The 15,000-nt window shown below is 39.0% G+C and overlaps 1 protein-coding gene across 2 annotated transcripts in view; it reads right to left on the bottom strand.

Moving 5' to 3' along the window:
• Positions 1-563: 563 nt before the first annotated feature.
• LOC109972012 (opioid-binding protein/cell adhesion molecule-like) overlaps positions 564-15,000 on the bottom strand; it is a 641,198-nt gene continuing 626,761 nt past the window's right edge. Inside the window, exons 3-4 of one of the 2 annotated variants that reach the window (XM_020620599.1) lie at positions 1,356-1,588; positions 564-1,171 (exon numbers count right to left, since the gene is read on the bottom strand). In XM_020620599.1, the coding sequence (XP_020476255.1) occupies positions 1,164-1,171; positions 1,356-1,588 (241 nt within the window). In that variant the 3' untranslated portion in view covers positions 564-1,163. The remainder of the gene's footprint in view (positions 1,172-1,355; positions 1,589-15,000) is intronic. The other variant, XM_020620598.1, reaches the window with a different exon arrangement.

The following is a 15,000-nucleotide window of genomic DNA, read 5'->3' as shown; positions in this document are numbered from 1 at the left end:
GGGCATCTTTGCTTAGACTGCTGCCCCTGCGACCCGGTCCCGGATAAGCGGAGGAAAATGGATGGATGGATGGATGGAAAATACAATGATTGGATTTTGGACTTTTTAAGACTTTTACTGACCCAGGAAAACCCTGTAAATATTAAAATGTTTGTAAATAATATAGTTTGCCGGAACTGAAGCATAATTCTGGGCACGATAACCATGAATAATGGCCATTCAGTGGAGTGATCATTTTTAAAATACCTGGTATTTCTTTATAAAAGGTACTGTAGTTTGAGTTTGTTTGTTCACGAGGTTATACAGTAGAATGCAAATGATCCTGTTATCAGTGTCCTGAAAAGGCATATTGTATTGAAAAAGGAATAAACAGACACCAAAATCTGAAGAAAACATGTTTATACAGAAGCAAGAGGTGTTACCACATTTATTACTTTCATTAGTCAAATAAAAATGATTTACTTCAAAATATTCATATTTGATCAGTGCAGAAGTTAAAGCCAGTTTTATTGTGGTGTGGCTTTAAAATGCATTGCTACTTTACATTGTTTCATTGTTATTAATCCTGCATTATTGTTGTTTGGCATCTTGTTGCAGAACAAAACTGAAAATATAAGAAATCCAAACTTGGCCAATAATAGCTTTTTCTTTTCCTGTTAATGAACTTGGGGATGACGTGTTATGAGCAGCACTGCATGCTGTACAGATCATTTGCATAATACATTGGTAGCATTAAACCATCTCATTACTGTGCCTGCATCTCCATGAGGACACTATCACAACTCCACACATAATTTTAGCCAAAGCATCTTAACACCTGGTATTCCCCATTAACCTCACCTCACGTAGCGAATGAGGAACACACTCCCCTACCTCTCCTTGAGCAAGGCATTTAGCCCATAATTGCTCCAGTGGAGCAATGACTGAGGAAATGAGATTCGATAAATGGAGCACATGTCTGTTTTTACTCTGGTCTGTTCACTCATGCCCTCATGTGCTGGTCAGGAATAACATCATTAATCATATAGTGCAAACCAACCCAGTTTAAAACTAGACTGTTAAACTGTATGGCTGAAACAGATCAGTACTCCGATGTGATGCTGGTAAATGTGAATAGAGAATAGAGAATTGACATGCTTGTTAGGAAATGGGGATGTGTTACATTAAACACCTGTCAAGATGAGAATATAAAAAATCCAAGGTAAAGATTTATAGCTGGCAGCAGGTTAAACAAATAGCTGTTTTATAGAAATTACAAAACATATTCAAAATGACTTAATTATTACTGCTGTTATTACTGTTATTTAGTATCGGTAGCAGTAGCTCCAGCAGTAGCAGTGGTACATACGTGTTACCTTGGACAAGGATGTGCACTGAGGTGGTTCTTGGTCGACTGCTCGTCTGGACCGCACACACATACTGCCCCTCATCTGTCATGTCCACGTTTTCAATCTTGATGGTAAACTCCTCTTGATTAAGGGTCACCAGACTCACTCTAGGATCCACCGACCATTTGTCTTCTCCAGCATAAAGTATACTTGACCGGTTTAGCCATGCTGTGTGTGTGACAACGTCCCCCTGTGCACATCTGTAAAGGCATAAAAATAAGGCTTTTATTAAAGTGGAGTAATCATTCTAAGATTATACTCAAAAAAACTGTTAAATATGTCATTTATATCCAGTATTCTCACTTATAATGTATACAATCAAGTCACATAAATAATTCAATGTTTGTCAAACACAATATTTACTCCTCTCCCTTATAGCACATATGTTTTCATGATTTTTTTCATCTGCCCGGATGGTTGATATCAGCATTGTTTTTCTTTTAATTAGTTTACCTGGGGAAACAATCATGCATATTACCCTATGTCTTTTACTTCACTATATAATCACCTTCATTAGAATTCAGTTATTTTTGCTAAGTAATAATATGGGTCATTATACAATATTGGCATGATAACTGCAGTTCTCAGTTTCCTTATTAAAGGGAAATTTTCATCTGTAGAGTGATATTCTGATATACATTGAGGAAATTGAAATATTAATGCCGTTTGAGCTACTAGCCAGCATGTTAACAGCTTGCTTGAAATATTGACAATTTTCCAATAAGCTTAGTAACTAGACTCTTTGTACATATGCAAATGCAGCTCACAAACAGTCATCAGGTTTCCTTTGTTAATCTGCCCACACACTCACTTTGTTCAAAACTAATTAAGACAATGAGCTGAAACTGCACTGTTGTGCTCCATTGCAATTACAAGATATTGGTTTAACCAGTGAGAAAATGCTCCTTTGGTCCAGGAGTGGAGTCACTGATTCCTGACTGTTTCCACAGAGCAAAACATCTGCTGTATTTTCATGACAAATCTTTGGATCGCACTGACAAAGTACTGCCAGAGCTGGCACCTTTGGTTGCCAGATGCATGTTTATGATCTGCTTTTATTTAATGTTTGGGAGTCTAATTTTTCAGTGTACAGAGCAATATCTAAACTGTTTAGAACGATGGCAGTGTAACAGGAGCTCAACACTTTGCAGCTGAAAGACTCTCAGCTCTATTTACGCTGTCACAGCATCTTTTGTTACAGCATCAGTCACTTCCACTTCAGCGGCTGCAGTGGGGTCAGTAGCATCCTTGGGGCATTTGTGGTGCTAAGGTGGGGAAAGAAGACACAAAACTGGTGTGTGTAATCAATACACATGAGCAATAGCGCAGTCTATGTGAGATGATCATTTTACTGTTATAAAGTGGATTCACAGCAGCGTTTTTATGTTTAATGTCTACGTTAAATCAAATGTCCTGATGTGTATGTATTTCACAGTGCAGACACACTACTAAATGTTACTCTTCTTAAATATCAACAACAGCAGCTAAGCTGTGCATTCCCTGTGACTTTGCTTTACACTGACCCTAATACTGATATGAAATGATATATGGAGATTTTAAGGTCACCCACAGACTTACAAGGACACATGCTTGCATGTGCATGGATGCTCAGTCAAGTGTGAAAACTGAAGGATGACACACTTCTCGGAGGAGTTCCATCACCCACCTCTTTGCTGAGAGGCACAGAACTGCTGCAAAGTCCTTAAAAGACACAACCTTATCGATAGGAAAACCTGTTTTCAATTCATGATGAAGCAACATGTCAGTTTTCCACCCCTCTGCTAAAACACTGGAAACAGGGTGCAATCATGCACAGCAACTTAAGCTTTCTCCGTTTTAAATAAAAAAAGAAAGATTAATTTAACTGTAATTAATTTATATGTTAAAAGTTTTTAATTCTTTCCTTAATAAAAATTTGGCCCATTCACTGAAGATACGTATAATAGTATAATAACTAATGGTTTTATCAGTTTTAAAGAGGATCCTGAAGAGCAGCTGAAAGTCTTGATTTTGCTGACCTCCAGTGGTTTAACTTCACATGAAACAGACCCCCCACTCACCCAGAAAGGTAGCTTACAGCAGCAAGCCTTCATGATGAGCCACTGCCTCGATTTCTTACACATACTCAGAAATATAGAGACAGGAAGAAGATCATCTTTCTACTAAAAAGTAGATTTTTTTACATGGTTTGAAAATATAAATCAGCTGGCACACATAGGGTAGTTTGAATGAAACATATGAACAGAAGGATGTCAGTTCATACCTTTACAACTCTGGGTCAGACACATGGATTTCTGTCTTACCATTTTAGATTTTACTTGTGCATTTTTAGTCACATTATATTAACACTGATTTATTTCTACTTACAGTGGTGTGAAAAAGTGTTTGCCCCTTACTGATTTCTTATCTTTTTGCATGTTTGTCACACTGTAATGTTTCAGATCGTCAAACAAATTTATATATTAGTCAAAGATAACACAAGTAAACACATCATGCAGTTTTTAAATGAAGGTTTTTATTATTAAGGGAAAACAAAATCCAAAACTATAGAGCCCTGTGTGAACAAGTGTTTGCCCCCCTGTCAAAACACTGGTTTATCGCACCTGAGTTCAATTTCTCTGCTCTATCAGTTTGGAAAAGGTTATAAAGCCATTTCTAAAGCTTTGGGACTGCAGCGAACCACAGTGAGAGCCATTATCCACAAATGGCGAAAACATGGAACAGTGGAGAACCTTCCCAGGAGTGGCCGGCCGACCAAAATTACCCCAAGAGCGCAGCGACAACTCATCCAAGAGGTCACAAAAGACCCCACAACAACATCCAAAGAACTGCAGGCCTCACTTGCCTCAGTTAAGGTGAGTGTTCATGACTCCACCATAAGAAAGAGACTGGGCAAAAATGGTTTGCATGGCAGAGTTCCAAGACGAAAACCACTGCTGAGCAAAAAGAACATAAAGGCTCGTCTCAGTTTTGCCAGAAAACATCTTGATGATCCCCAAGACTTTTGGGATAATACTCTGTGGACAGACGAGACAAAAGTTGAACTTTTTGGAAGGTGTGTGTCCCATTATGTGTGGTGTAAAAGTAACACCGCATTTCAGAAAAAGAACATCATACCAACAGTAAAATATGGTGGTGGTAGTGTGATGGTCTGGGGCTGTTTTGCTGCTTCAGGCCCTGGAAGACTTGCTGTGATAAATGGAACCCTGAATTCTGCTGTGTACCAAAATATCCTGAAGGAGAATGTCCGGCCATTCGTTTGTGACCTCAAGCTGAAGCGAACTTGGGTTCTGCAGCAGGACAATGATGCAAAGCACACCAGCAAGTCCACTTCTGAATGGCTGAAGAAAAACAAAATGAAGACTGGAGTGGCCTAGTCAACGTCATGACCTGAATCCAATTGAGATGCTGTGGCATGACCTTAAAAAGGCAGTTCATGCCCGAAAACGCTCCAATGTGGCTGACTTACAACCATTCTGCCAAGATGAGTGGGCCAAAATTCCTCCACAGCGCTGTAAAAGACTCATGGCAAGTTATCGAAAATGCTTGATTGCAGTTGTTGCTGCTAAGGGTGGCCCAACCAGTTATTAGGTTTAGGGGGCAAACACTTTTTCACACAGGGCTATATAGTTTTGGATTTTGTTTTCCCTTAATAATAAAAACCTTCATTTAAAAACTGCATGATGTGTTTACTTGTGTTATCTTTGACTAATATATAAATTTGTTTGACGATCTGAAACATTACAGTGTGACAAACATGCAAAAAGATAAGAAATCAGTAAGGGGGCAAACACTTTTTCACACCACTGTATTTCCTGCATTACCTGTACTTACCTACCTGTATAATGTTTGTCTCAAATAAGGAAGCAAAGAAGTGCTGAGATTCACCATGGTAACAGTACAGGGACGCATCTTAATCTTTTAAGAAACAGCATTTGAAAAGAATTTAAAAAGAGAGAATATGAGAAGCTACCATGCATCAATATCAACCACTGAGATAGGTGTCCTGACACAGACCACACTGTAACACAATCTAGAGCTAAGCTCTGTAATATTTAACAAAAATTCCTGATCACATGAATTTTAAAGAAGCCAGCAATCTTTCTGTTTACTTATCTGTTTAAAAAGTCAAAGCTATGGTCAGCACCTCCTACAGAAATGCAGCCTTGGGGGTCTTCGTTTCATTTGAGAGGGTCAGTGACATAGTTAAGGGTATGGCACCGTGTTTACACTGCCTTCCAATTTCCAATTCATGAGAAACCCTGTGCATTTATGTTGAGTGAGTGGGAGTGCTGCCTCTTTGAGTGCAATGAAAGAGTACAAAAAATGTCACAAAATAAGAGATGGCACTGACTTGCTGGTCTTTCTGGTCTTTTCATAGTCAGAAAATGAGGAGGAAAGAGAGAGCAAAAGCATCTCAGTCGTCTCTGGTGTTGACTGTTGCAGTGCATTGGTAAGGTTTCTTGGTCTGAATGTGCAGAACCTCACATTCTTACCTAAATCATCTGCTGTCAACAATCTTGAGAGCACATTAAAAGTGAAAATGTTCAGCAGCTAATTAGAATGATTGTCTTTAATATATATTTTTAGAACTTCCTTGAAAAGAAAATCTGGTTTGATTCAAGTTGTTATTGCTATAAAAAACTATATGCCTCACCAGCTAAATCCCCCCAGAGCAACAAGATGAATAAATAAATATTTTACATACAATATATTATTCCCTTATCGCTTCTGCACAGATGGCACAAAAAAATTAATCCAAATAAATTGCCAATCCTCTCAAAAGCATGGGAGGAGGAGGGGGAGAAGACATGTGAGATTGAGGTGAAACTGTAACCGTAAGCAAACAGCTTCTCCACTCTGCCCCTCATGCGCTTCCTGACAGTAATGTGCAGATCATTAAAAATACATGACACTTGTTGCTGCACATTTAAATGTTGCCAGTAGACTTTATTTACACTGTAGATCAATTGAGTTAATGTTTAATGCTATGCCATCACTACCTTTGCTTCCAGGAATACAAACCTCTCTCAACACTCAGTCACTAAAACGATTAACATTACCTTCTAATGACTTAAACTGGAGATGCTCATTAAAGAATACTTTTTAAATACTATAGCAAGAGAAAAAATAAAATTCTTGCACATTTCAACTGATGGCTTAGCTCAGTGATTAGTAAATGCAACTTGGTTTTCAAGAGTTCCAAAACTTAAATACAATTTTTGGTATTTGATCATATGCACTTTGAATGACAGTCAGTTAGCAACCCCACAAGATACTAGGAATGACAGGATCTCACTGTCTCATTAGCCAGTTTTCTTAACCAGCTTCCAAACTGGAAAGCCAGAACATCTGAAAATGAATTGTCCCTCACTGCAGCAGCAGCTAAAATGGATTTATCTCTCTGTGCTATGAAGAGCAACCCAGACGCAGTGTTTCTTGCAGTACAATGGAAATAAATGAAACATCTGATTGTTCAATCTTGTCATTTGTAAAAGAATGCTAACTTTTTAGTGGATATTCCATAGTATTTCAGGTAATTTTACGGGAGCAACGTGGAAACAAAAAAATAAAATAAAAAGACTAACTGATGACTAGGGGTGTGACAATATTTATTGTCGAGGTGAAAAGCTGTGTCGTGATATTGGTACATAACAGCAACCAGCATGAGTGTGAGGGTGAAATTAGCATAGAAGAAGTCCCCGCCACTTCTTAATATTCAGTTTGTGCAAAGGAGTTTAGTTAGAAGGTCGCGCACAGCTCAGTGTTTCCCATACATTGATTTATTTGTGGTGAGCCACCACAATATCAACACTAACTGCCACATATTGATTTAAAATAGGTCAAATCTTATTTCAATGTAGTGCCATGGGTAGCGCATATATACACTCATCCCTCCATGCCCTGCTCTGTTTCGTTCTCTCACACACACAAACACATGACAACCCTGTCAGAATACAGCTGTTGCTGAGCTCAGCATGCTGTATATACAGTGCCTTGCGAAAGTATTCGGCCCCCTTGAACTTTGCGACCTTTTGCCACATTTCAGGCTTCAAACATAAAGATATAAAACTGTAATTTTTTGCGAAGAATCAACAACAAGTGGGACACAATCATGAAGTGGAACGAAATTTATTGGATATTTCAAACTTTTTTAACAAATAAAAAACTGAATAATTGGGCGTGCAAAATTATTCAGCCCCTTTACTTTCAGTGCAGCAAACTCTCTCCAGAAGTTCAGTGAGGATCTCTGAATGATCCAATGTTGACCTAAATGACTAATGATGATAAATAGAATCCACCTGTGTGTAATCAAGTCTCCGTATAAATGCACCTGCACTGTGATAGTCTCAGAGGTCCGTTTAAAGCGCAGAGAGCATCATGAAGAACAAGGAACACACCAGGCAGGTCCGAGATACTGTTGTGGAGAAGTTTAAAGCCGGATTTGGATACAAAAAGATTTCCCAAGCTTTAAACATCCCAAGGAGCACTGTGCAAGTGATAATATTGAAATGGAAGGAGTATCAGACCACTGCAAATCTACCAAGACCTGGCCGTCCCTCTAAACTTTCAGCTCATACAAGGAGAAGACTGATCAGAGATGCAGCCAAGAGGCCCATGATCACTCTGGATGAACTGCAGAGATCTACAGCTGAGGTGGGAGACTCTGTCCATAGGACAACAATCAGTCGTATACTGCACAAATCTGGCCTTTATGGAAGAGTGGCAAGAAGAAAGCCATTTCTTAAAGATATCCATAAAAAGTGTCGTTTAAAGTTTGCCACAAGCCACCTGGGAGACGCACCAAACATGTGGAAGAAGGTGCTCTGGTCAGATGAAACCAAAATCGAACTTTTTGGCAACAATGCAAAACGTTATGTTTGGCGTAAAAGCAACACAGCTCATCACCCTGAACACACCATCCCCACTGTCAAACATGGTGGTGGCAGCATCATGGTTTGGGCCTGCTTTTCTTCAGCAGGGACAGGGAAGATGGTTAAAATTGATGGGAAGATGGATGGAGCCAAATACAGGACCATTTTGGAAGGAAACCTGATGGAGTCTGCAAAAGACCTGAGACTGGGATGGAGATTTGTCTTCCAACAAGACAATGATCCAAAACATAAAGCAAAATCTACAATGGAATGGTTCACAAATAAACATATCCAGGTGTTAGAATGGCCAAGTCAAAGTCCAGACCTGAATCCAATCGAGAATCTGTGGAAAGAACTGAAAACTGCTGTTCACAAATGCTCTCCATCCAACCTCACTGAGCTCGAGCTGTTTTGCAAGGAGGCATGGGCAAAAATTTCAGTCTCTCGATGTGCAAAACTGATAGAGACATACCCCAAGTGACTTACAGCTGTAATCGCAGCAAAAGGTGGCGCTACCAAGTATTAACTTAAGGGGGCTGAATAATTTTGCACGCCCAATTTTTCAGTTTTTTTATTTGTTAAAAAAGTTTGAAATATCCAATAAATTTCGTTCCACTTCATGATTGTGTCCCACTTGTTGTTGATTCTTCACAAAAAATTACAGTTTTATATCTTTATGTTTGAAGCCTGAAATGTGGCAAAAGGTCGCAAAGTTCAAGGGGGCCGAATACTTTCGCAAGGCACTGTAGCATGGATGTACATGAACTGCTCTACAAGTGGATAAAGTTAACACTAGGTCATGAACTCTGATGCTGAATGTCTGCCCCTCTCAGTCCAGGAGAACATAGCCCGTGGAAAAGCTGATCGGTCCAATCAGCGTGATTAGCGATTCAGCTGATTTGTTCATATTTATTAGTTTCAACCAGTGCTGCAGTGCAGCAAGAAAGGGTCAGGAAGAGAGAGATGTAGGAGGAGGGCAGCAGCCAACATGCTGCTGCTTAGGGAGAGCTAGAGCAGAAGGGACAGGTCGGATGAGCCCCCCCACTGCCACAATTAGAATGTAATTCTGTAGGAAGCACAGCAGCTTCAGTTAGACGTTAGAAGCTCATGCATAGTTCACACACAGTTATAAGGTCTGAAGAGACTCATGTGAAATCATACAGGAGAGAAGCCAGTCAGATGAGTTTGTGGGAAAACCTTCTACAGTGCTGCACATTGTTCTGTCTTTTACTGAATATGACAATTCATACTCACAAAGCAGAAGTGAAGTGACTTTCATTAAAAGATGGCTAGTTAAAACATTTCAAAATGCAAACTTTGGTTTATTCAGTCAAATAAAATTCTATTTTTCCAGTCATAAAGTTTGTCATTGAAGATTTCTTAAAAATAATGTTAAAATATTGTCTCATCTCGTTCTCTTAAACCCAATGTATCGTTTCATCAAGTGAGCTAAATGTATCATCGCACCCCCACTGATGGCACAATGTGAAGTGTAACTTCTGTTACTCTAACTTCAATTAAAAAGAATCATAGTACATTTCAGACTGATCATTACTCATATACATTCTGTATAGGTCACAGAGTAATTAGAAAAGTTCAGTCTCACTAATGCGTCTGAGTGGTGAACCGGTGAATCTAATCTTTAATTTTTAAATTCCCAGTACTACTCAAATTAACCTTCTGAAAAGAGAAAAAAGAAGGAAATACAAAAATGTATTTGCCTTGAAGAATGACAGAAAAAAATTTAAGGAAAAATTAAAAAAAAACATTTGTTTCCAACCAGTACTGCTGAAGCAGCAAGGGAGGGTCAGGAAGTAACGATTCTGAATCATCTCAATTACAACAACTGAATACTGGAGAGATATATTGCTTTTTAGACCAAAGTTAATAATAATAATAATAGGAAGAAAAAAAACAGAGTTAAGAATAAGAACAACAGTTGTTAGTTTTTGTTACTATTGCTAACAACTTGTACTTATGGTACTTTGAACAACACACCTACATCACACAATTAGGCAAACAGTCAATGTTTGCTGAAAACCAGCCTGGAGCCTGCGTCCACTGCATCCAGCCATTTTATCACGTGGCCAGTGATCATAGGTCATACACTTTCCATCTCTAGGCAGAAAAACAATCCTCAGTGGGACTGAGGAAAGGTAAGTGGTGGGGGGGGCATTACTTTATGACATTACTTTATTTGTTCTATTTTATTTTGGCCCCCTGCAATCACAAATGATTCCTCCCACCTGTTCCCCATCTGTTTTTGGCACCAGAGAAGTAGCTGGAATCAGCTGTGGTTGGTCTATTTTACTATTTAACTTAAATCATCTATTTCTCAGTGTTTCAATGATTTGTTCATTGAAAAGTGCTTATCAGCTTTATTAGCTTCTGAGCTGCTGTTCTTGCACAAGCGGAGTCTTATATATTATATATATTATATTTAAGTTTTGGAACATTAGGGTTTCATTTCTGACTTGCTGTGTGCAAACATGTGTAAACAAGAAAAGAAAGGTTCATAGTTTTGGCACTGGGGAAAATGAAGAGGAAAAGAAAGAAGAAGAGGAGGAGGAGAAAGAGGAAGATGCAGAAAAAGAACCAGATATAAATGTAAAGAAATACACTTTAAAATATACTCCTCCAAGGACTAGTCTCAGATTTAATTATCTGCCATTTCTGTGAATCTGATGTTGAAGCACCTGAACACTTGACCTTCAGTTGTGTGTTCATCAGGAAAATGTGGTCAGGTGTTTATGGCTGGCACCATTATAAAGGAAAAAGCGTTTGATAGGTAATTATAGAGGAGGCCAACAAAATGCAATTTGTTGTAAATAATGTAATTTTACTGGTGATTTACTTTGTATATAAATGCAAATATACTAAATCTCCAAACCTGATGCTCTGCTAACTAAATACAAGCTGACATGATCCCTATTTTATTTTTATGCTAGATGAGTGAAAAGCAAATTCTTGTGGTACCACTGTAACAACAACAAAACTAATAAATCTCTTCTCATATGTCATGTTATGATTGTTTATTATTATTTAGATGTTTCTTTTCAGTTTTGCTCAGTAATTTTGTGTCAGCTGAATGGTAAACTTGGAAAAGCAAGCGATTCCTTTATCATTTGCAATCCTTCGCAACCCAGTCTCACAGCAAAATGTAGAATAGCTACATTGGTACAAATGCATGTGATAGCTGTAAGTTTTCAAATGCTGTGCTCTGAGTATTCATGTTTTCTATCAATGTGTTGAATAAAGTAGATAAACAAGCGCTGTCTGGACCTGATGTGAAAAGAGCCACTTGAGTTTATGTCGCGCCATAATCACAATGATATATTAAGACTCATCAGTTATGCTGATGGGGCCATTAATTAACCCAATCCATGCATTCATTAGGAAACATTTCTGTGTCAACATACTTGTCTACAATTAGCAAGTGGGTGGAATAAATCCATACTTTGCATCCTGAAGCACTACCTTGGTATTTTGACTAGGAAGGCTCTAATATGTGCTGTTCATATTATGACAGATGGACAGAAATGGCTCAGTGACACCAATTAGAAGTAAGATGGGTGAAAGTTGGTGGATGGAAAATGATCAGAACAATTGGTTCAAGTGAGGAGCTTGACTCCTTAGCATTTAACCTGCTTACTTTGATTCTGCATACCTTTATATATTTATTTTTCATAAAGCGGCATCAGCCCGGTGGTGCCTAGGTAGGCAGATACACAGTGGCCAGTAAGATATAAAGCCCTCTCATTATGGAGTAACTGGAATGAAATGTAAATTTGTTCGCAGAGATCGTCTGTAAGACGTTTCTCTCTAGGCTTGGTGCCATTTCAGGAGATCACTCATGTTGTCTGGGTGGAAGCACTGCCTCAAAGGCTAAGCTCAGGGAACAAAACTCTCTTGTACCAAAAACATGAAAGACTATAACATGATTGCCTGCAGTCTTATACTGCAAGCTGTCAACTGATAAATGTTTGTGGCTTCCTTTAAATATAGAGTAAATTCCCTGCCAAGAGGTTGGTGTATACCCTATATCTGCATACATGCACCACTACATGCTGGAGCCAATCACTGGGTGAGTGGTGGGGTACACCTTGGGCAAGCTGCCAGTCTATCACAGGGCTAGTGTTGCTTTCGTCAACGAAAATTATGACTAAATATCATCACCAATGAACCTTTATCGCGTGATGAAAACGAGACGAGACGTAATGAAAATGCTAGTCATGTGACGATGACTACAGTTAAATGTATAATGCAATATTGTTGACAAAAAAAAAAATGAAACTAAATGTGCTTTACAAAATAAAAACTATGCTAAAATGTCTCTTCATTTTCGTTGACCAAAACGAGATGAAATGAAATGTTATAACGTTATTTCATCTCGTTTAGTCGCGTTATTATTATTATTTTGTGTCAAGATTCTGCCCCACCGGCTTCTGGTCCCAGGCTTATATTTTGAGATTACTTCCTGTTTGGTTCACCTCAGTTTTGGACTCTTTACATTAATCAGCTGGTATTGTTTTCACCTGCATCTCATCACCCAGATTGGCAACACCTGCTACACAAGCATATAGGCAACTTCCCCACACCAGGAAGTTGCCAGATTGTTCTAGACCCCAGCTCTGACTTTCCAGCATTCTTTCTCTGCCTTATTATCTTGTTCTGACCCCGGATTGCCTGTTGACCACTGTGTTTGCCTTACTCCCCCCAGATTCTGATTGCCTGCTGTGCCCCGACCCTCTGATATCTCCTCCCTGACCTCTCTCTTGTGGATCTCCTGGCTGTAGATGTTTACCGGCGCTGACCTTGGACTGCATTATTGACCTGATTTTGATACTGAACTTTGTACTGTTGTTTTGAGTGTTGCTAGTAAAAGACTATTCTCTACCTCAGTTCGTCTGGCAATATAATTGAGTTCACTACAAACACTATTTGGCAGCTTCACCTGCAAAACCTGACAATTTTGCAGTATTTCTGTTTCCTCTGTCTCGCTTCAGGGGCTACATCAGGTCACACTGTGCAGACGCAGGCGACGTCACTTCCTTAAGCCCCACTCGCGGCATTATTTAGAAGACGAAAACAAACAAAGTTAAGTCTGACACAGAGAAAGGGATCGATGGCCGGCCAGCCGGAGTTCGTCTTTGGGAGAAAAAGAAGAAATGACATTTGGAAAAACTTTCATTACATAGAAGTAGAAAAGAAAACAGAGTGTGTTGTGGAAAAATATGGGGAGAAATGCGGCCACAAAATCGCACAAAATGTGTTTTGGATGTATTCTATCTATATAAGGTAACAATAATGTAATAAGATAACCTTGTTTGAAATGGGCTTGGCTAAAAGAAACTTTTGGTTTCATCTATACTACTAGGTACTTATACTATATTGACTGGGTTAAATAGAATTGCATTACTAAAAAAGAGACTAAAATACAATTTTCATTGACTAAAACTAGAGTAAATGCCATCAGTTTACGTCGACTAAAACTAGATGAAAATAGTCATGGATAATTCTAACTAAAATAAGACTAAAAATGCTCAAACTTTTAGTTGACTGAAACTTGACTAGACTCAAAAATAGTATTAACGTGACTAAAACTAATAAAGACTAAAATGACAGCTTCACACAAAAACTAGACTAAAACTAAAATTAAAACAGGCCACCAAAAACAACTGTACACAGGGCTGACCTCTGGATTCAGCCCTAAAATTAGATTTTTTTTAATTTTTATGTTCAGATTACTTTTTGGTTAGGCAAAAATGAGAAAACATTTTAATGAATTAATCCGTTCATCTGTAAAATTGTTAAAACGGTTCTTGGTTCGTTTAGACACTCACAGCACTTAGGCAAATATACTGATCTTAGCTAACAGAGATAAGACCTGCAGTGACAGAAAAGGACAACCTTTTACTGACCTTAACTGAAGTCCTTTTGTTGCACAACTCAGAAAGTGACCTCAGATCTCTGACTTAAAGGTCCTGCACTTTGTACACTGACCATTCCATGCAAGCCTTCTCCCTACAACTCTCAGTGCTATATTTGCTAAAAAAATGTCAGCTGAACATAATCCAAACAGCAATTATGTGTTGCCACAATGCCATTAAGACAACAAATGTATAAGAGACTGATCCACAGGATCTGATCACAGCTGAATCAAACTATAGAAAACTGTATGAATTTACAAACTTTGTATTCATATAAATCACACAGACGTACCACCTTCAGAAAAACCCTGATGGGCTAAATGCCTCCCTCTCGAGCTGGATCCCATACTTCCTAACTGCCAGAATTTGGTGCACTGTCACACCTCCAACACCCTCCAAGGTTGTAAGCACACAACCTCAGAGGGCACAGGTAGAAACCAGCTGAGGAACTACACACCCCTGACAAGGCAGGAAAGGTGTGAAGAGGGTTAGGACCTTCAGGTACCCTGGAATTCACATCACAGAGAATCTGACATGGTCTACACACACAGACTTCTTAGTCAGAAAGGTGATGCAATGCCTTCACCACCTCAAACTTTAGGGGAGGCGACAGTATTGCGGTGGGTAGAGCAGTTGTCTCCCAACCAGAAGGTTGAAAGTTTGAAAGTTTGAATCTCAGTCCCTCCAGTCCACGTGTCGAAGTGTCCTAGGGCAAGACACAGACCTGTGCTTCCCAAGAGAGCACGTCACCAGCTGGTCTGGGACCTGCTCTATAGAGAGTGGTGTACCACTGGATCTTTACTCTCC

The sequence above is a fragment of the Monopterus albus genome, unplaced genomic scaffold (assembly GCF_001952655.1).
Source record: "Monopterus albus unplaced genomic scaffold, M_albus_1.0 scaffold243.1, whole genome shotgun sequence".
Taxonomy (NCBI): domain Eukaryota; kingdom Metazoa; phylum Chordata; class Actinopteri; order Synbranchiformes; family Synbranchidae; genus Monopterus; species Monopterus albus.
This window is presented reverse-complemented; position numbering and strand designations above follow the sequence as displayed.